The sequence below is a fragment of the Elgaria multicarinata genome, chromosome 8 (genome assembly GCF_023053635.1).
Source record: "Elgaria multicarinata webbii isolate HBS135686 ecotype San Diego chromosome 8, rElgMul1.1.pri, whole genome shotgun sequence".
NCBI classification, from domain to species: domain Eukaryota; kingdom Metazoa; phylum Chordata; class Lepidosauria; order Squamata; family Anguidae; genus Elgaria; species Elgaria multicarinata.
This window is the reverse complement of record NC_086178.1, coordinates 71,855,350-71,875,622: the sequence shown is the minus strand read 5'-3', so window position 1 is coordinate 71,875,622 and position 20,273 is coordinate 71,855,350. Positions and strand designations below refer to the sequence as shown.

General features: G+C 39.0%; 1 protein-coding gene across 7 annotated transcripts in view; it reads right to left on the bottom strand.

Moving 5' to 3' along the window:
* Positions 1–20,273, bottom strand: part of TACC2 (transforming acidic coiled-coil containing protein 2) — a 157,354-nt gene that overhangs the window by 19,789 nt on the left and 117,292 nt on the right. For 5 of the 7 annotated variants that reach the window (XM_063132753.1, XM_063132754.1, XM_063132749.1 and 2 more), the window contains 7 exons: positions 15,243–15,303; positions 13,597–13,804; positions 8,088–8,149; positions 7,705–7,820; positions 5,778–5,949; positions 5,278–5,418; positions 3,525–3,614 (listed from right to left, as the gene is read on the bottom strand). In XM_063132753.1, coding sequence (XP_062988823.1) covers positions 3,525–3,614; positions 5,278–5,418; positions 5,778–5,949; positions 7,705–7,820; positions 8,088–8,149; positions 13,597–13,804; positions 15,243–15,303 — 850 coding nt within the window. The remainder of the gene's footprint in view (positions 1–3,524; positions 3,615–5,277; positions 5,419–5,777; positions 5,950–7,704; positions 7,821–8,087; positions 8,150–13,596; positions 13,805–15,242; positions 15,304–20,273) is intronic. The other 2 variants (XM_063132750.1, XM_063132752.1) reach the window with 2 other exon arrangements.

Here is a 20,273-nt window from a genome sequence, read left to right as displayed (position 1 = left end):
ATTTAGCTTTTCTCAGTGATGTTAAATATGATATTTAACAAAATTATACCCTATGGCTCCAAGCTTTAACTGATAGATTATTGAAAATGGCCTTTCCTTCTAACAAATGGAAACTTTCATTGATTACTTAACTTACATTTCATTCAATATCTCAAAAAAGTATGTATGTTGAGATTTTGGTGGATATGTAAATTTATTTAATTGATAAAAAGGCAGATTAATAATCAACTGAAATTGTTTACTCGGCCATGGAAACCCACTGGGTGACTTTGGACCAGTCATATACTCTCAGCCCAACCTACCTCACAGGGTTGTTGTGAGGATAACATGGAGAGGAGGAAGATTATGTACGCCGCCTTGGGTTTCTTGGAGGAAAAAAGGCGGGATATAAATGTAATGAATAATAATAATAATAATAATAATAATAATAATAATAACAACAATAATAATAATAGGGCTTTCTAATGGAAGGTGTTTATATTTCTTAGAAATGGCTAATTCCAAGGCTATTGCTTATATGGTTTACCTCTTACATCAGAAAAACTATATTAATGCAATGTAACAAATGCAAATTTTTAAAAGGTGCAATTTAAATACAATTTACTTACTCTCAATTATGGGAGAACCACATGTGCAATTCAGATAATCAGATATAAAGGAAATGCTAATTTGCATAGATCCACATGGATAAAAATCCAAATAGGAGATGTCCAGTAGCCTGGTAGCTGTGGATGATTATACCCGATATATGGACTTTAGATTATTATTTTTTAAAGGATAAGTACGGCAATTTTGCTACATCGTATTTCTTTGTTCTATCACCTTGGTCTAAATGGCTGCATAACAATTCTCTACTGCCACCTTTCTCCTAGAAAGAATGCAACATTCCCAATGTTTTCTGAATTTAACCACAATCAGAAAAAGTGGCGTATATTTTCCTATTTTAACATTTACCTGACAAAGTCCTTTTGGGGCATATTTAAGGTTATCTACTTCGCTCTCCTGTTCCCAATGGCCCAGTTGGATTTAATGCATATTCACATGCAATTTAATAGCCATGTTTTCCAGCCTTTTCAAAGAATATGAGATAAGTTCCTATGTACTTATGCACACATATTTCCCTAAAGAAGAATTATTTTTTTAAAAAATAGCTCATTGCATTAAACAAAACAGAAGAAATCCAATCCCATTTATAATCAATGGAACATTTGTCATTAGCTTTAATAAGGGGAGGATTGCACTCACTGTGTTTATTCATTTAGCAACTGGATTTCAGACAACATAATATGGCTGAACTATTCATAAGAAGGAAAAACAAGCAGATTTCGCTTTTCTGAATTACCTTACTCATGACAGTCAAAACAGACCTCTAGACAAAGCAGCTCAAAATGCAAATATGGTGCTGTGATATTAGGGTTTCAAAGATGTTTAACATTACCATGGGATTGGCTCAATAACTTGCCTATCTGAGAATGTATCTTAAAGATAATAAACTACTTCCAAAAGTACAACTGTACAATATTCTCCCAATTTGGAAATGAACATTTCATTCATGGCAGAATACTGGCAACATTCCAGCTACACTCAAGTGTTATCAGCATTTAAAAACAGAACAAAATGAAAACCCCCACCCCTCAAGTGAAATCCCATGAGCTGTGACCTTTGCATTAGCACCACCATCAGGGATCCTCTTGAACAGCTGCACACATCAAACACGCTACTTAAGAGCTAACATTTCATTCTGGTTTAGACCACATGCATCACAGAAGCAACCTCACACGAACATGGCAACAGTCAGCATGCCGTAGGCGTATCAGGAAGGAAACACTTTAGATCTTAAAGAATAAAGAAGATCACTGTGTAGGGAGTCCCCCCCCTCCTTAGAAACTCTGTCTCTGCACACTCCCAAATTGAAGCTTGAGATATGGGTTGACTGAACTTCTAACCTTCAAAACACATACGGCGAAATTTGTCAATGTGTCTTATTTAAAATTGCTCCAAAAAGAGCAAATGTTTATCTATGCAGAATTTGTAACACGCACTATAGCTAACTGAACATCAGCATTTGTTGTTTCCTGTATTCACTGTAAAGATAATTTAGACAAAATCCAGCTTTTATAAAAAGCCATATGTCAACTTCAGGTCTCAACTTGTCTGTAGATATTCTGATTGGCTATGACTAAAGCTATTCATCATAGATTTAGACAATGTGTTGGATCCAGGGTCCCCACCCCACCCCATCAATTAGCAGGGGCCTAATGAAGTTCTGTTCAGTTAGCAGGAAGAGAGTGAGGTGATCTTTGTGGATTGCCTTTCTTCTGCAGCCCACAGTACCACCTCCCACACTGCTCTGGAGGGTCCCACAACCCTCCGGGGCAGACTGGGAGGGCATAAGGACTCCACTAGATCAGAAGCCTTCCGTGGATGGAAGGAGGCCTTCCATCCGCAGGAAGCAGATTTTGCATCTATGCCAATGAATTCTTAAATTAGATTTTAGATAGACTTGTAACCTGTGAAGAAAGTTCACTGCTATACTTGAGCACTTAAATTAGGTGTTACATTCAAGGCAGCGTTTCAAAAAATAGGACACTACAGACATCTCCAACAATTGGCAAATTGTGGCATTCACAAATGAATACGAAGAAACCCAGGTGAATTTTGTGAGTGCTTACAAGAAGGGGTGGGGATCTGTGGCCTCTGATTTTCTTGGACTTTAACTCCGCTCTGTCCCGGCCAGCAAGCTAATGGTCAAAGATGATGGGAGCTGTACTGTAACAATGGACCTTTTCAGACAACACGCTAAGCCATGTAGCCACCATGGTTAGGAATGGTTCACACAACATGCTAAGCCATGAAGTTTAGCTCAAAATGCTTAACCATCATGGCTCAGCGTATCATCTGAACAAGTTCAGTATCTGGAAGGCCACAGGTTCCCCAGCCCTGACTTACAAATCGGTACAAATCCCCCACTTTTGGACAGATAGAAGTGAATGCTAATACACACAGTAATTGTGAACATTCACCAGGGTATTTCTAAGTTTGGAATGTTCACAAAATTTGCTGGAATTGTCAGCATCTCCATTTGCCAAATTCTGGGTATTCCCCATAACATATATTCCAGTCCATTCTATATACTCAAAAAGAAATGACTAACCCCATTAAAATCTCAATCTCTAAAATACGTGTCCTGGGGTACTATAACAGTTAATTGACTAAGCAATCAATTAATTTGTGAAAAGCAAAGCAATGTTGTACAACAGTTTGACAGCCAAAGCTGTGTCTGTGATTAAATACACGTGGTAGTAATTTCTGAAACGTTATCTGCAAATGGAGGTGATCGCATTTGGGATTAGAGAAAGACTCCTGGCATGCTCCTTGATGTCTTTCTAAATGTGAAGGTGCCAAAAACATCAAGCATAACCACTCAGAGAAACTTCATTTAACGTATTGTTAAAGGAAAAGCAGCATTTGGATTCCTTAAGCTGTGATAAATCGCACACAAACTGCAGGCATATAAGAGATACCTCAGTATCTAAGGAGCTGAAAGAAGACAGGGTAATTTGTCTGGCTAGCTTCAGGGCTTCTATCCTCATGGCAGCAAACTCTAACTCCTCCTGTCAGTGGGATGGTTGATGATTGTGAGCAATGCACATGGAAAATGCATTAGAACAATGGAGTAAAAATGAATGTCCACATTCAGAAAATGAATATATCAGTCTATTATGATCACCATTTGGGCTCAACACACACATATATTGACTCAACATTCTTTGAAGGACTGAGAGACAAACTACACATGGGGTTGGATCCAAATTGGTCATGCTTAAGAGTAGACTCAGTTAAATGAATGGGATTTAAGTTATTACATTGTCCCACTGATTTCAATGGGTCTACTCTACACATGACTAAGCCTGGATACAATCCATGACCTTTAATACATATCCTGCACGTACATCTCTGAATTTTCATTAACTAGTTAGGGGTGTGTGTGTGTGTGTGTGTGTGTGTATTGTTATGAAGTTTGCAGCACATGGGGAGGAGGTTTTACCCCTTCCCTCCTCAGCTACAACTCCTCAGCCTCACCCCAAAACTCATCCCTTCATGTGGATTGGAAAGTTAGAAAAACCGGTGCCAATGGAAGATTTTTTTCCTGATGTTCCTAGTTGCATGCGGACAGAGGGGTTTTGGAGGGTTGCAGCTGGAGGGAGAAAGGATAAACCTTCCTGCCTCCACACACTGCATTCTGGGTAAGGATTACTCCCCAGTGTCTAAGACAGCAATCCTACAGTCCTGGGTGAGCATCTCAGGGACCACAGGATTGTTTAGATTCCCTCTTCTGAGGTTGGAGACAGCTCTCTGACCTTGGAAGGGGGAGTCAAGGACCTGACCCTCCTTCCCCTTTCTCAGCGCAGAAAGTACTGTCTTGGCTGCCCTCTGTGGTCAGAAAAGTGACCATGGAGGTACAGGAAAGGGACATTCTGGTGAGATGGGGTGGGGGGGGGGAGACCGATGAGGACAGGGCAGGAGTTATCCTTCTCTCCCCCTCTGGAGTGCCTTCGCTAGACAGGTTAAAAAGCTCATTCAGCATTTTTAGACCTGAAACCTTAATTTGGATTATAATTTCACATGTTAGTAATTTGAATTCCAAAGTTACATTCTAAACAGAATATGGTCTGATCAATAGATCTCTTCCACTTCCTATATTTTACTAGCAACATTCAGAAACACACTGTGTCTTTTTCATACTCTGGAACTGTTCTGTACACACAAGTGGATTTCCCACTGTGTGCACTAAACAGTTTCCTAGTCAAGCAACTGCAACCATTGCATTTAGGATCACTTTTCACAGGCCTTTGTCATGTTGGTTCAACATCCAGCGAGGCACAAAAATTGTCTTGCCTGTACCCTGTGCTGTATGCAGAACATCACATATGACACAGAGTATACATATTTCCATACACTGTATGCATGATACATGGTTACATATAGGGACATCACATATACACCTGTTTCACGTGTTGTGTTCAAAGAGAGAGATCGGTGTGTATCTAAGACAACGTGAATCAGCCCCAAGAACATTTTCATTTTGGGGGTTGATCAGGGAATTTACTGATTCATAAGAACTAGTGTTAATTTCTCACAACATTTCTTGTAGTCTTTGGAGAAGGCTTGTACTGCATTACAGAAGTTTCTTTCCTTTCTGACAGGGACATGTGCCCTCTACTGGTATTAATAAATACTGAGGCAAGGAACATTTGACAGACTTCCATTACAAACCTGAAGTTTCTGAGCAAATATTGGGGGATTCTTTTCAGCTAAGTCAGGCTCTAGATACTGAAGCTGATCACACACTGAAGGTGGATGAGATATCCTATTGAGAAGAGCATCAGCAGAGACAAAGGGGTCCTCAGGTGTGGTCTAAAGAGCAAGGAGGATACAGAACAAATAACAGAAACTGGCAGAACGGCTCATGATTAAAATCATGCATCAGCCCCTATGAATAAAAATATGCTTAATACCTAAGGAACTACCAATTAAATGTGTAGTAAATAATGTTTTCTTTCATCTAAATTACAAGTGCCTGGGGTTTTGATAAGAAAAAGAGAGAGAACATCTTAAGATGTTGAACTTTGCTTTGAGTAGGTCTTGCAGAAACGTTAAAACAAAAAAAGTTATCTTAAGAATTATTTTGCATTAAAACCCTTTAAATGTATTTTTATTCTGGAGGGTGCTTAACACTCAAGCCCAATGCAGAGGCTGATCAAAGAGCTGCTTACTATGTCAATGTTGTTTGAAGTGGTCCCTAAGGTCATGGGCTCCAGTTCTTTTGCTTTTGATTTGTCCGGTGACGGCAGTGATGACTCTTGGCTAGCAGCCAGGGATCGTGAAGCTGGATGCTGCAGTTTCATTCCAGAGGGCAACTGGGTTTCCGTTTCTTCCAAGCTTGACCTAAAGAAAGACAAAGCACTATGCTTTCAAACTAGCTAACAGGATCTATACATTACCAGCCAGACTGATGGTTTTATCTACGCTACAGAATATAGTTTTTCATTATCTCACCTAATCGTCAAGAAGTGACTAGGAAGAGACACACTTAGGCCATTACTAGTGTAGGGTGATTGTCACGACCATGTGGTCTGGTGTCGTACTATACAGGGCTACTGTATGGTGAACTGTATGGCTCAGGACAATGACATGGTTACTTTTCACACCCAAACTACCAGGCACCAGGGAGGGCAAACACTCATATGGAAAGTAAGTGCATCAATCCAATGTAGGTAGTTCCCTGTTCAGATAGTACCTATGCAGCTTGCTATCAAATCACACAAGCAGAAGCTATAACACAATGGTAGTATTTGAATAAGGGTTTACATGGATTTAGACTAAAATTTCAATTTATCTCATAAATTATGAATTCAAACTATAAGAGCTATTGTGAAACAGGATTTGCATAAAGACCCCCTGAAAGGGGGAAACACAAGCGTTTGTAAAGAAAAAAAAAGACCTTGAGCATCTTCTTTCAGGTTATCATCTTATTCGTGATCCCCTACTCTTTGAGTAGGTAACCTTTTTGCCACTGAGGGCCACATGCCATAAGTGAACAGGAACAGACCTGGTGGTGGGCAAAGCCCTGCCCCCCTCTGTCACACCCACTTTGCACAGCCTACTCTTCCCCTCTCTCTCCCTTATATAAACACCCATACACACCCATTCCCCCCTCCAACACATACATACTGCTTAATAACCCTGTGCTGTTACCAAGCTTTCCCCTAAGCTTAATAGCACAACAGGAGGGGGGAATCTGCATCAGGATTGGGGGGAGTAAGGACCAACCCCCCTGCAATTCCCCCTCTCTGGGCAGAGGAGTTTTTTTTCTCCCTCCATGCTCAGAGAGGAAAATGGTGGAAAGAGGGCAGCTCTAGCCCATCTTACTCTATGGTTTCTCTCTAACTATGGAGCATAGAGGACTAGAGTGTTGTTTGTTGTTTTATCTGGCTGTACTCTATGGTTTCTCTCTCAAAAATCTTCTTGAGAGAGAGAATCTATGGAGTACAGTGGGTAGAATGATATTCTAGCCTCTGTAATTTCTCTCTCAAAAATCTTATACTCTGTATTTTGTCTCTCAAGACATAGCATAGGGCAGGCTAGAGCAGTACAGTGTTCATTTTAGACCCCAGAGAAAGCAGGGCATTGGGAAATTTGGGGACAGGGACAGCTAGGGCATTGGTAGGCCACAAGGGAGATCCCCAAGGGCCACATGTGAACCACAGGTTGCCCACATGTGCTGTACTTGTCTAGCTGTCACATTGTCAAACCCATCAATAGCATTTCTCAACCATCAATAGCATTTCTATGAGGTCCTTTAAAGTTCGCAAATGTTCTTCAGGGCAGCATGTTAATTTAGGATGTTAATTTAGTTAATTATATTTCCATTTACTCTTCTGTGGAAATGGTATTTGCTTGTTAAATGTTAGCTGACGTCACCCAATGCCCTTTCTAAAAATGCACAATAGATTGGAGACTTTTCCACCTAATGTGCATCATACTCATGTATTTTAAGTTCACTCCCTTATATGCAGTACAACACAAGACCGGGAGGGGGGGCGCAAACAGCGGAAAGAAAATGAGCATGTCAATTTCTAGTAGTGATTACTACACGATTCTTTACAAGTAATTATTTTTTATTATAATGCAACAAAGTACCCAGAACAAGGAGTTGTAGAATCTGATAATCGGACTGGAGGAGACTTGACTGGACTCTCCTGCTGTGCATCGAACATAAGGTACAAAGATTGCTTTGTCTGAGCACCATCATCCTGCTGTCAAAAGAAAAAGAAAAAGATTATAATGCCTCTTCCACTTGAAGAAAGCTGCCAATCCCCTCCATACCACTAATGAAAAGTGATGAAATGCTAAATTTCTCTCCCAATATTCAGCTTTATCTTGAAGCAGTTACATAAGAATGCAGAATGCTCTTTGGTGTTTTTTAATTTAAACAAACCACTAGATCAGTGCCACTGTACTAATATTGTATATCACATCAATGTTCAGAGGGAACAATCAGAAATCTACAAGTGGAAACTTACAGGTATAGAAGAGCCGATCTTCTCCATATATTCTATTTCATACGAGTTGCCATATTCCAACTCTGTAATACATGGAGAGTGTGGTTAGCATGTTATTGAAGGTATTGGTTGAGACCATACATAGGCCCTGAGGCGTTACAGTTGATGCTTTCCTAATGAGCACTAAAGACAAAATTATTAGATACAACTCAAAACATATCACAGTCCAATGATACAAGCAAGGACCGAATTTTGTCCAATCCATTCAGTTTGTAGATCCTCATGTTAAATATCCTTCCTTTGGCCTGAGTTTCATTTCCCCTCAAATGGCTGAGCAGCACTGAGATCTTTTCCCACCAGCCTAGCACTCACAGTACTCTTTCCTCCTGTTAAACCATTAAAATTACATTGATGTACACATGACTGGGCTTTCAGTTCTTTCAAGGAAAATTGGATTTAAATGGTAATGAACCTCCATACTCTCTTAGGCTTCAACTCCCATCATCCCCACCCATGCTGGCTAGAGCTGATAGGAGTTGGAATCTAACATTGGAAGGGTCACATGTTCTTCATCCCAGATGCTTGCTTGTATGGGAAAACCTTCCTGCTGTTCCTCAAAAAACTTGTTTGATAAGTGCAGTATATCAAATCTAACATGTGGCATAACACAAGCCCCACATATTTATTAGTAGGAAGGGAAAGGAAAGGGGACAAGCAAGATCCTACTGCTGTACAGCAACAGAATGATTAGGCTCATCTTAGGACTACTCATTACTTGATAATAAGAGTCTGATCCATTCCCACAGGAAACAAAGGAATATAGGAAGCTGCCTTATACTGAGTCAACTCAACAAAAATACACAAAGTGCAAAAGGGACCTTACAGAACTGCACTTGATCAATATATTATATAAAAGAAATAAAGGTATGGGAGGTTATAAACATGTATATAAATGAATAAGGCACAACTGATTTTGCACACTAAATTACAGAGGAAGTAAATGCATTTCCAATGCATAGACATAATATCAAATGTATCGGTGTTATAACAAACAGATGTCAAATGGAACCCAGGTGTATTACCCATTTTGACTAGGAATAGCCTTCCTCAGGAGCTACACAGACTGCTCCATTTAATAGATAAGATACTATGAAAACTAATATCATAAGATCCCCCCCCCAACTTCCTGAATATTATAATTTTTTCAGTCATGACTTCTGTGGCAGCATTATCCCTTTTGTGATGACTGGTTTCGGGGCGCAAGTACATTTTGGGAAAGAGTGAGTTGGAGAAAACCAGAATTTCTACATTGAATGCAATACTGAAGCTTTCTCCAGAGGAATTATTTCACGCACAATTTATAATATATTTGGTTATTTTGCCTTATTCAATTGACCAGCACACTACTGAAAATTTATAATATTCAGGAAGTGGAAAAAACCCCTTATGATATCCGTTTTCAGCCCAAGTATTGTATTATTTTTCCTAGATCTTTTTGAATTGCTTGTGTCACTGTATGTAGGATGGATATTTCAGCTCTGTAATCAAGAGACTGACAATAAATGTGGCATAATTAATTTCACACATTTCAACTCTCGATCCACACTAACCATTTTTATGTTTCTGCCTTTTTAAAGATGCATATACATAAACCATGTAAATAATGTGTAAATAAATTTCTGGCTCAGATCCATGATAGGTCTGCCTGACTTAAAATTATCAGTATTTCTCTCCAACATCCATTAGTGACCAGTGGCAAAACATCTGTTACAGAAAAAGTGCAATATTTTTTACTGCAATCTAGCAACTTCACCTGTGGCATTCCATAGACCCTGGGGCCTCCCTGTTCTCTTTTATGAGCAGGAGAATGCTCTGTACGTAAGACGGAGAATCTTTTTGTGTATTGTTCATAAAGAAAGGAATAAGATGATTTTCCATATGGGACTCTGGATCACATCCTTTGGAGCCTTCACCCATTCACCCATTAACATATTTCTGTTAAATTAAAAAAGCCTTTTTCTTCCATAATCTCATAATTATGGTATTTTGATAGTGACGAAATGTGTCAGTTTCCTCAACCTGACCCCCTCTACCATGCCAGATAAAACATTTCCTGAAATTTTAGATGCCAACCCAGTAATAGTTAAAGCTGTAAAAATCTGATGTCAAATTCATCTCTCCTGGAGAAATTCATGGTTAATCTTATAGTAAAACCCAGATAGCTGGCAAAGTGTTTTTCATGGTTAAGTCAATTTAAAAAGCAGAACAAAACACATCACTCCAAATATAGAGGCATTTCCTGATAGTTAATATAAAAAAGTTCAAGATGAAGACAGATACTATTTCTAAAGGAACTGTAAATTCAGGATTTAAAAGTTAAAGTAGTGCTGAAACCATTTGTTCTGCTTCTTCAGACTTTTTTTTTTAAGAAATCACATTCTATATTAGCAACACCTTCTAAATTGTCTCTAAAATCATTATCTATAGGCCTAGGAAACAGGCAGTACATTCATATCCTCTGTATGTACATTCTACAATTACATTTTCTTCAACCCTTCTATTGTCCCACAGCTAAATGATATTCATAGCTTTTGCATTTGGGGTTGATGAATATTTAACCCCAGTCAATTCCAAATACAGGTTGGGAATTCCCAAGTCATAACAAAGATAAATGGCACACCCCATTATGGAATAATCTTTTGTCTCAGGGCTCCTAGAGGGTTCAAATGCTTAATTATATTGAGTAGAAAGTTAAGGAGAATGCCAGTGAATTAGCAAAGGAACAAACTCAAGGTGACAAGTCCCACACATATCACCCTATGTTTGTTCCTTTGTTAATCCACTGGAAGTCTCCTTATCTTGTCAGATAAAAAAAAAGACTTTTGGTAACAGGAAGATGTTCAGAGCAGAATTATGACTGCAGATGATATTCTCAAAAGAACCTTTAATTACTCTGAAGTCCCCCACTGTAGCTTGAAAAGGAATCCCAGAGGGAAGGTATGATTATATTTAAATGATCTCAACAGAGGAAATGTTACTAGTTGTAATTAACTGGTAATTTGAGCCACATGTTACCCAGTAGACATAAGAGACAGGTAATTTAGCATTTAGATTCACTTTAGGTGTCACCTGTGATGAGTTCAGATCATGTGTTAAATCACTATAACGATCTATATTTTGACTGTAGATCCTTAGAGGAGAGGAGCCTTTATACGAATACTGTTCTACAATATTTTAAATGACACCTTGTGTATGTCCCATGAGAACCTCGCCCTATTCTAATTTGATTTATTACATTTATAGCCTTCAAAGAGCTCAAGGTAGTATGCATGGTTTTCTCCCCATTTTATCATAATAACCACCCTTCAAGGTAGATTAGGCTGTTGAAAGGAAGTGACTGGCCCAAGGGCACCCTGTGAGCTTCTCAGAGGCATGGGGAGTTTGAATCCAGATCTCCCTGGTCCAAGCCTGACACTGCAACACACTGGGGATGTTTACACATAATGATGGAAGGTCATGGTTAATTAACTCACAATTTGCTGCATATTCCACAGTCTATTTAAACAACCTGCAGTTAACGTAATTCCTAATTGCAGTTCAACTGTGGGTTGTTTAATCCATGATTAACCTATACTGCCAGGGTTCAGAAATCACCTAGCAACACCTGATGGCAATGGAACACATCTGACAGACACCACAGCAAATCATGGCTTCATTAAGCAACAATTTCCAACTGTTACATGCAAATCAGTTCTGTGATTCTCCTTAAGACAGCTAGGCCTGGATATCTTTACCATTAAAGTGTATATTGTTATCTATAAGAAGCAGGAACTTTTTTCATTGCAGTACCGTCCTTTCTAGGGCAGCCCACCAGGTTTAATCCCTCAAAGTCTTTTTCCAGAAGATATCTGGACTGTATGAAGGGCACAACTTTAAGTCTGTTGATGAAATGCATTTTAATTGTGAGTTTTACTGCTGTTGTTGGCAGATTATTGTAAATGACCTTCTCTTTAATTTCTGTTGTGAGCTGCTCTCAAGGTCCTCAGGAGACAAAAAATAAGGTAGAAATATAAACAATAATAAAGCATATCCATTCACTACCTTTTCTGTAAATTGGCTAGATTTTGTTTCTTGTATAAATTTGAAGTGTTTAGCTGAGTTGATTGAAGTAGAACCTATGGACATATTGTGTTTAGGTTAATTGTGAGCATTTCTAGACTAGGTTGCTATTATGCACTCATCATTCCTCATTCATAGTTTGCAAGTGCTTTAGCCAACGTCATAATCCTCCAGGGTCTTATCAGGGGGGAGGGGTTTGATTGGGGAAAATCTAGTATTTTGAGGATTGGCAGAACGAAACGCTAGTATAGCAGCACAATTCTGCTATACCACAGTGCCACCTAGAAGTTTTATAGCAGAATTATTAAAAAGCAGAGAAGGAACCCCCTCCCTGCCAAAAATCAGTGTATAGATATCCAGTCTTAATACCACAATGGAAAACAGAAATAGGAGCAGCGATAAAATGCCGGGTTAAAAGTCTTGTCTAGAAACATCTAGTCTGAATGTTCACTTAACTCAGTTGACATTGTGTTAGGGCGGAGGCAACTTCTACCCCCATACCTACTACCAGACAGGAATCTTTTGTTAAAATGTTTGGTTTATAGTTTATAAGCCTACAAATATCTGTCTATACAGAGGAACAGAGATTGATATTTAAAAGAAGGATAAAGTTATTCATATATAAAGACAACAGCAAAACACTAGTTGCATGCATTGCCCCAGTGAAAGCAACACAAGGACAAGAAATATTGGAAGCTATCTTGTGTTCCAGTTCACATTCCAAATATGTTAAGCAAACATTTGTATGACTTGCTTAATTGTGGGCCTGCTGGGATAAATGAATGGAGTATGTACCCATCAAAAGATTATAGAGGTTCCCCCATGCTTTTACAGCCAATATCTACACATTCAATATAATCATATGGCCCAGGTCTGTGGATGGGAGACTGCATATTTAACTGCTCTCCATGTTAAGAAAAAAACGAAGAAATCCCACATAAAACCAATCTGGGCTTGGAATAGTACACCAGGAAGAGGGCTAAGTTAGAACCTCTCTCTTGGTACTCCAAGGACATTTCTTAATATCTAAGCGTAGGGCCATTTAATATAGCACTATGATCAAAAGCAGAATCTAATATGGGAAGTTCAACAGCGATGCAAGAGAAATAAAAGGTTTCATAAAATCTCCACTGAAGCTGATTACAATTTACTATTGACTTCAGTTGTTTCCTGGATTACATCCAAACATCCCTATCTAGAAGTTTCATCAGGCACACAAATCATTTCATATAAATGAGACAGTGTATCAAGCTAATTATCCTGGAAGACAAAAATTAAATGGGACCATTCATCTTACAGCTGATGAGCAAAAGGAAATCAAAAGGCATGTTTTGTTCCCACATCTCTCTGTGCCTACTTGCCTTTCCCATGCTAGGGAAAAAACCTGATTCCACCCCCTGGCCCAGCTTACCTTCTGTAGGAGAGATGAACTTGGTTTCATTTACAAAAGTTGACAGATCTGATGGCTGAGGGTAATCCTGCTTATCTGAATCTAGAGCCACTGTCATACAAGTCCATTTTTGGTTGCCCACTGAGGATGCCAGCTTCTCCTCATCTGTTGCATGAACCACAGTGGATACAACAGAGGGTGTTTCAGCAGTAGGCAGTGGCGTGGTCTCCTAAGAGGAAAATAAATATGAAATAACTATTGTGCTGTAAAGAAAGAATCAATTGTCTCCTCTCTTCTGTCGAGCTTCCTTTTACTTTCTTCTTTCTTTTTAACTCCATATTGCTTATTCAAGTTCTATAAAGAGGGCTTGAGGATTTGACTTCTAAAGGGAGATGAATGGAACTTGCTCTAGTACAGGGAACCATTGCCTTAATCAACACAATGATAATGGTAGGTGAGATAATGTGGGGCATTGTTGTTTTTTGTGATTAATTCAACTTTGTTAGAATTCATCTGTATACTGACTTTCTGAAGAAACATGTATTTTAGCAGCTTACACCACTTACACAGAAGTGTGGTAACTACTTACAATAGAACAAAGTTTAGCACATCAAGTAATGCCAGGGAAGTTTGTGAAGCCACTAAAAAACATCACAGTGGCATGCTATCTGCCTTTGGAAGCAGTTTGCATTAAAATGGCCGCAAGCCCATTGTGAGCACAGTAAAAGAAGAAATAAGACCAGGTGCAAATATCACTGAGGCTATGAACAACCTTGAAAGGCTGTTGCCCAGGAGGATCCAAGGTCTGTATCTTTCAAAACCCTAGTTGAATTTGACCCCACATCTGCCTGATGTGCTTTCCAAATGCTACTTCCTGCTCTGCAAGTATGAAGACTAATTGGTTTGAAATTATCCATTTCTTATTTTATCAGGTGTTCCATGGCATAATAGTCCTAAGGATGGAAAGATGCCTTGCAATCTCACCTGTCTGCATTTCCTTTCTGAATTGCTTACCTATACCTGACTAAAACGATGTCTACCTGGTCTGTGAAAAATGTCACCTGATTACTGCTCAAAGCAAGATGATTTGTAATCCATTTAACCGAGATGTTTAAGTGTCAATTTTTATCATCAGCTGTAACAGAATCACTTTCATTTGTTTATTTTTCATTTTTGCTTTTAATGCTTATGCTTGAAGAACAGTGCAAAAGCTTGGATCATAGGATCAGAAAAGTTCCATTTACATTTTGTTGTCAAAAAATTATATCAAAATATCTGAGATAAAATGTTAGGGTCAGTGACCTTACTTGAAGATACTGGTTTATTAACCCTAGTCAAAGGTTCCCAAAGATAATTCCTTGATAATCTAATAGAGCTGTCAGGCAATTATCATTAATTCTTACTTGGCCATGAAGCTCACTGCTTGATTTTGGGCCAGTCACTGAGTCTCAGCCTAACCTATCTCACAGGGGGGAGGAGGAGGATCATATCTCCAAGGTATCTCCATACCTTGGGCTCCTTGGAGGAAAGGTGGGATATAAGTATAACAAATACATAAACAAACAAACAAACAAATAAATAAATAAATAAATAAATAAATAGGCACTGGACCAATATCAGAAAAGAAAAGAAGAATTGTTAAAATAAAAAGCTTGTGAGAACTCTACCTGTGAAGGTGGATCAGACAGTGGAGATCTTTTCGGTGACTTTTTCACCCTAAAAGTATCACTGTAAAGAAAGTGGAAATTGTGAGTACAGCAAGCCATAGAAAACCATGTGCCTGCAAGAAAAAAGCAGTTAAAATGCTACCATGGAAATTGACCCTGTTTCAGAAAGCTCATCACACAAGCACCAGAGAAGAGCATGCTATGACTTTTGCTTTTGCATCATGCATTTTCGGATTGAATCTTGGCAACAACAACAACAACAATCCATACATAATACACAATGTATGAGAACTGAATTAAATGGTGTTGTAACACAGGGAAAAATCTAAACAATGAGAAACTGATTTGTTTATTTTGCCACTGGGAACTATATATAAATTTATCTCTGGAGAGAAGTCAAACTTAGTCCATACATTTGAGCCAAATTTTGTTTCCAAAACAGATGGACTTCACTAAGCAGATTAGTAAGGATTTAGAATTTAGCTGCAGAGTAATTTTGCACAACCCACCATTGTATAAAACAGCAGGAATGCCCACCTGCATAAACCTTTCACCATAGCGCTACAAGGGACTTCAATGGTCATGCAGTCCAACATCCTGCACTAGCAAACCTACACCTGGTCCTATCCTAAAAGCCACAAAATTTGGCCATGGCAGAGATTTGACTTTCTCAAGGTTATATTCCAGGGTCAACCCCTGGGCCACACTGACTGTAGTGGATATTAAGACAACTAATTATGTTAATATTATTTTCTAAATAACTTGCTGAAATAACATGTAATTCCAGCTTAAAACAACTTCTTGTGCTGCCTGACTCATCTTCCCATCAGCAGGCTATATGTATTCACATACTCCAAAAGCACTAAAGAAAGAGCATGAACAGGATAGACCTAGACAGAATCTAGACAGTCCTCAAGACATAGGTCTTAAAGCCAGCTATTGTAACAGGAAGAGAAAAGAAATCTATTAGCTAAGAGCTGAGGGAATAGCACCAAAACATGATGTCATTGGCTGAGCATAAGAGTTTTCAACTCATCTGCTATGCTCCAGACAATCACTGGCAAGGCAGCTACAAAACTGCCTCGGTTTAAGCAGAAAAAATAAATAAAATCAAGCTCTCTTCCAGTTTTTGGCATACATGACAGACTCGTTGGCTAGCTATGCATTACTTATAAAACTAATTATTACGCTACTTCACTACCATATCCAGAAAGAAATTCACTCTTCATCATTATAAGTGTGGGGGTATTTTTAAAAGCAGCAGAAACTGTGTAGCTATCACAGATTGTGAGATTGCCTTGGCTTCCTGAAGGGATGGCACATAGGCAGAGGAGAAGGGGTATGTCAGCCCATTAGGAATCTGTTCACTGTACAACAAAAAAATAGTGGTATGTAAACTGGGGACATAAAATATATGAATGTATCTAATAGAAATAATGGTTTGTTCAGGCTTATCCCCAGACATGCACTTTCTCTTAATATAACAACTTCAGCATAAACCACTAACATATTTTTACTGATATACGAAGCACCGTGCCCCGCAATGCTGGGGGAAACTCCCCACCAATACCAGCCAAAAACAAAACAAAAGCTCAAGGCATTTCTGTCCATAACAAGCATGTTTAGGGTTAAAATTACTTACAACAGAGAACATACAGACATCACATCTTCAACCATCCTAAGACAAATAAGACAAGAGAGAGAAAGAGAGACAGACAGAAGGAACTGACTGATACAAAGGAGACACTCCATTAATTGCATTAGTGAAAAACCAACATGAGGTGCTGCTACTTTAGGAAGTCCACAGTTTCCTAAAACACTGGGCACAATCCTGAGAAAACTTCCAGAGGGGGAGCCATGTTAGAGTTTTATACCACAGTGTCATGTTGTGCTAATGGAAACCAAGTTCCAGAGTTTGTGCAAGAGGAGAGTTCAACTAAAATTCCACTTGCACAACCAATTGTGCAACTGTGGAGAATCTAGGTTTGCAAAGTCGTCCAATAGTCCTTGTGCAATTGAAGCACACTATTAAATGTTTAAACTTTATCAGTGAGACCTATTTTCATTGGATTTTGCTGATGGTCTTTATTCAGGGGTGGCAGAGAGATGGGGGGGGGGGAATTAAGCAAATTCCCTCTCTTCAAATCGATCTGCTTCCTTCTTCCATAAAAATTACTTTTCAAAGCTGGTGTCTATCTCTGCACATTGAAACACTATCACCAGATTAATGTTTCCTTTTATTGGCAGTAGCGATTGCTTTTCCTGGGTGGTTTAAATTAACCCACATTTTGCATAACTGCACCCAAGGAAATCAGGAAGGGGTACATTTAAAGTGCAGAAGAAACAAACCGTGGTATCCTGTTGGTGTTGATTTGTGGGTCAAACTATATTTTACATGCAGATACATGTACCTTCCCTGGATTTGATATTTTGTGTTAATAAGAGCATTGGTGGGGGTGGGGGGGAGAGGCTTAGCCCTTCTTCTTCAGGCTGTTTTTCTGCTCATGTGTTTTTCCTCCTGCAGGGAGAAAAGAAGAGGTGGAAAAGATTTTGAGCAGAAAAACATCTCAGGGAGAAAGGGTTAAGCTTCTCTTTCCACTGGTACTTAACTCAGGATTGTAGCCTCTTATAGCTGCTTTTCCTTAGGAAAAGAAATTAACATCAAGTTACACATAACTGGAAGTTACACATGCGTAACAAGTAATTTGGTTCTCAAAATCACAATTGCATTAATACCAAAAAGTTAGCTCTGCACTTGAAAGAACAAAAGACATACACCTAAAAACAACAACAAACCAACAAAGAACTCCCCTTCTTAATCTTCACAGTTTGGGATATTGAGGATTTTGGAATCTTGACAACTCCACGGATTCTCCTGTTTTTTTCTTCTTCTTTTGTTACAAAATTTATGAAATATCTTTATCCTCTTCTGTACTTGTCAGCTTAAATGCCATCTCTTTTGTGCAGGGCAACTTTGAAAGCCGGCAACTTTCACATCAAAATATAGCTCTTTCCTGCCATCAAACAACTTGCTGAGACATAGATCTAAAATGGGCCAGTCGTTTAGTAGCTAGGCCAACATAGATGCTTTACATTTGGTATGAATGGCTCTGGAATAACTAGTATACAAACAACAGTTAAATATTTAAATTGGAAAGCTATGTCTCCCAAACAGCAATCTGTTGATCCCCTTTGGCTTCTTTTTTGTCTTTTAATAGTTAATATAAGTGCTCTTTATTTGAATCGGTTCGCACAAAGGTGTCAGCTACTTAAATCTCACTGTACTGAAATGAATTTATTGGTGAGAACCACCAAAATATGACATGCACATATTCTTATCTCCTCAGACTAAGCAGCACAGGATTTCCCATAGCAATGGCATGGCTTTACAGAGTGAACAGAAAAGTTTTACTCGGCTGAAAATCCTTAATATTTGTAACTGTCTTAATCCAGTTAATTGAAAGACATAAATTAAATTTAGAAATATTGAAATGTCACAAAATATAGGAGATTCTCGGCTAGAGTTCACTCAGTGCGCCTCAATGGGTTTCCATATTCAACAAAAAATATTACTAGAAGGAGATGAATCTGAACATGTTTTTGAATGTCCCAATGTAGAAGGGGAGCAAATAGGCCCTGAATACAGGATAGAACATGATAGCCAATCAAAGAGGCTAAAGCGCAACAGTGAAAAAGGGACACGCCTGAGACATCTGGGTAGAGACACCGTGTATAGGTGTTTCTATACAAATACTAGAGGCCTCTGAGCCAAAATGGGAGAATTGGAGTGTTTGGTTCCAAAGGAGAACCTGGACATAGTGGGCATTACAGAAACCTGGTATAATGGAGAGAACCAGTGGGATAGGGTCATCCCTGGATATCAACTTTAAAGGATGGGCAGGGATGGGCGTACCAGGGGTGGTGTTGCTCTGTACGTCAAAGAGGCCATTGTGTCAAGTAGACTAGAGCACCTAAACGGGGAAGACTCTTCCACAGAAGTGCTGTGGGTGACAATGCAGGGCCCCAAAACTAATGTAGTGCTAGGAAAGTGCTATCATCCCCCAGACCGAAATGCTCAGCGTGACCTTGAGATGGAAAACAAAATCAGGGAAGCCTCCAAATGAGGAAGTATTGTAATAATGGGTGACTTCAATTATCCTCACATTGACTGGATAAATTCATATTCCAGTCATGACAAAGAGGTTAAATTTCTTGATGTCCTAAATGACTGTGCCCTGGAACAGTTGGTCATGGAACCAACCAGAGGGGAGGAAACCCTAGACTTAATGCTAAGTGCTGCTGCCCCAGGACCTATTATGAGATATAAATATTATTGAACCAATCGGTAACAGTGACCACAGTGCTATCAGATTCAATATATGCTTAAGTGGGAAATTGCCCAGGAAATCTACACAGTCACATTTGACTTCAAAAAGAAGAAACTTCTCTAAAATGAGGGAACTAGTGAAAAGAAAGTTGAAAGGGGGAATCAAGAGGGTTAAATCCTTGCAAAATGCATGTAGCTTACTCAAAAGCACAATAATAGAAGCTCAACTAAAATGTATTCCATGTATTAGGAAAGGTAGCACCAAGTCCAAGAGGTCACCAGCAGGGTTAACAAGCAGTGTCAAAGAAACTATTGTAGAAAAGAGGGCTTCCTTCAAAAATTGGAAGTCTTGCCCAAATGAGGAAAATAAAAGGGAACACAAGCTTGCACAAAGGAGATGCAAGCAAATAATAAGACATGCAAAGAAGCATTGTGAAGAGCACATCGCTAATAATATCAAGGCCAACAATAAAGAAGTTTTAAAATATATCAGAAGCAGGAAACCAGCTAGAGAAGCAGTTGGACTGTTGGATGACGATGGAGTTAAGGGAGTACTAAAGGAGGACAGGTAAATTGCAGAGAAGCTGAATGAATTCTTTGCATTGGTGTTCACTGCAGAGGATACAGGACAGATACCTCTGCCTGAACTGATGTTTTCAAGAAGGGAATCTGAGGAACTGAGGCAAATAGTGGTGACAAAAGAT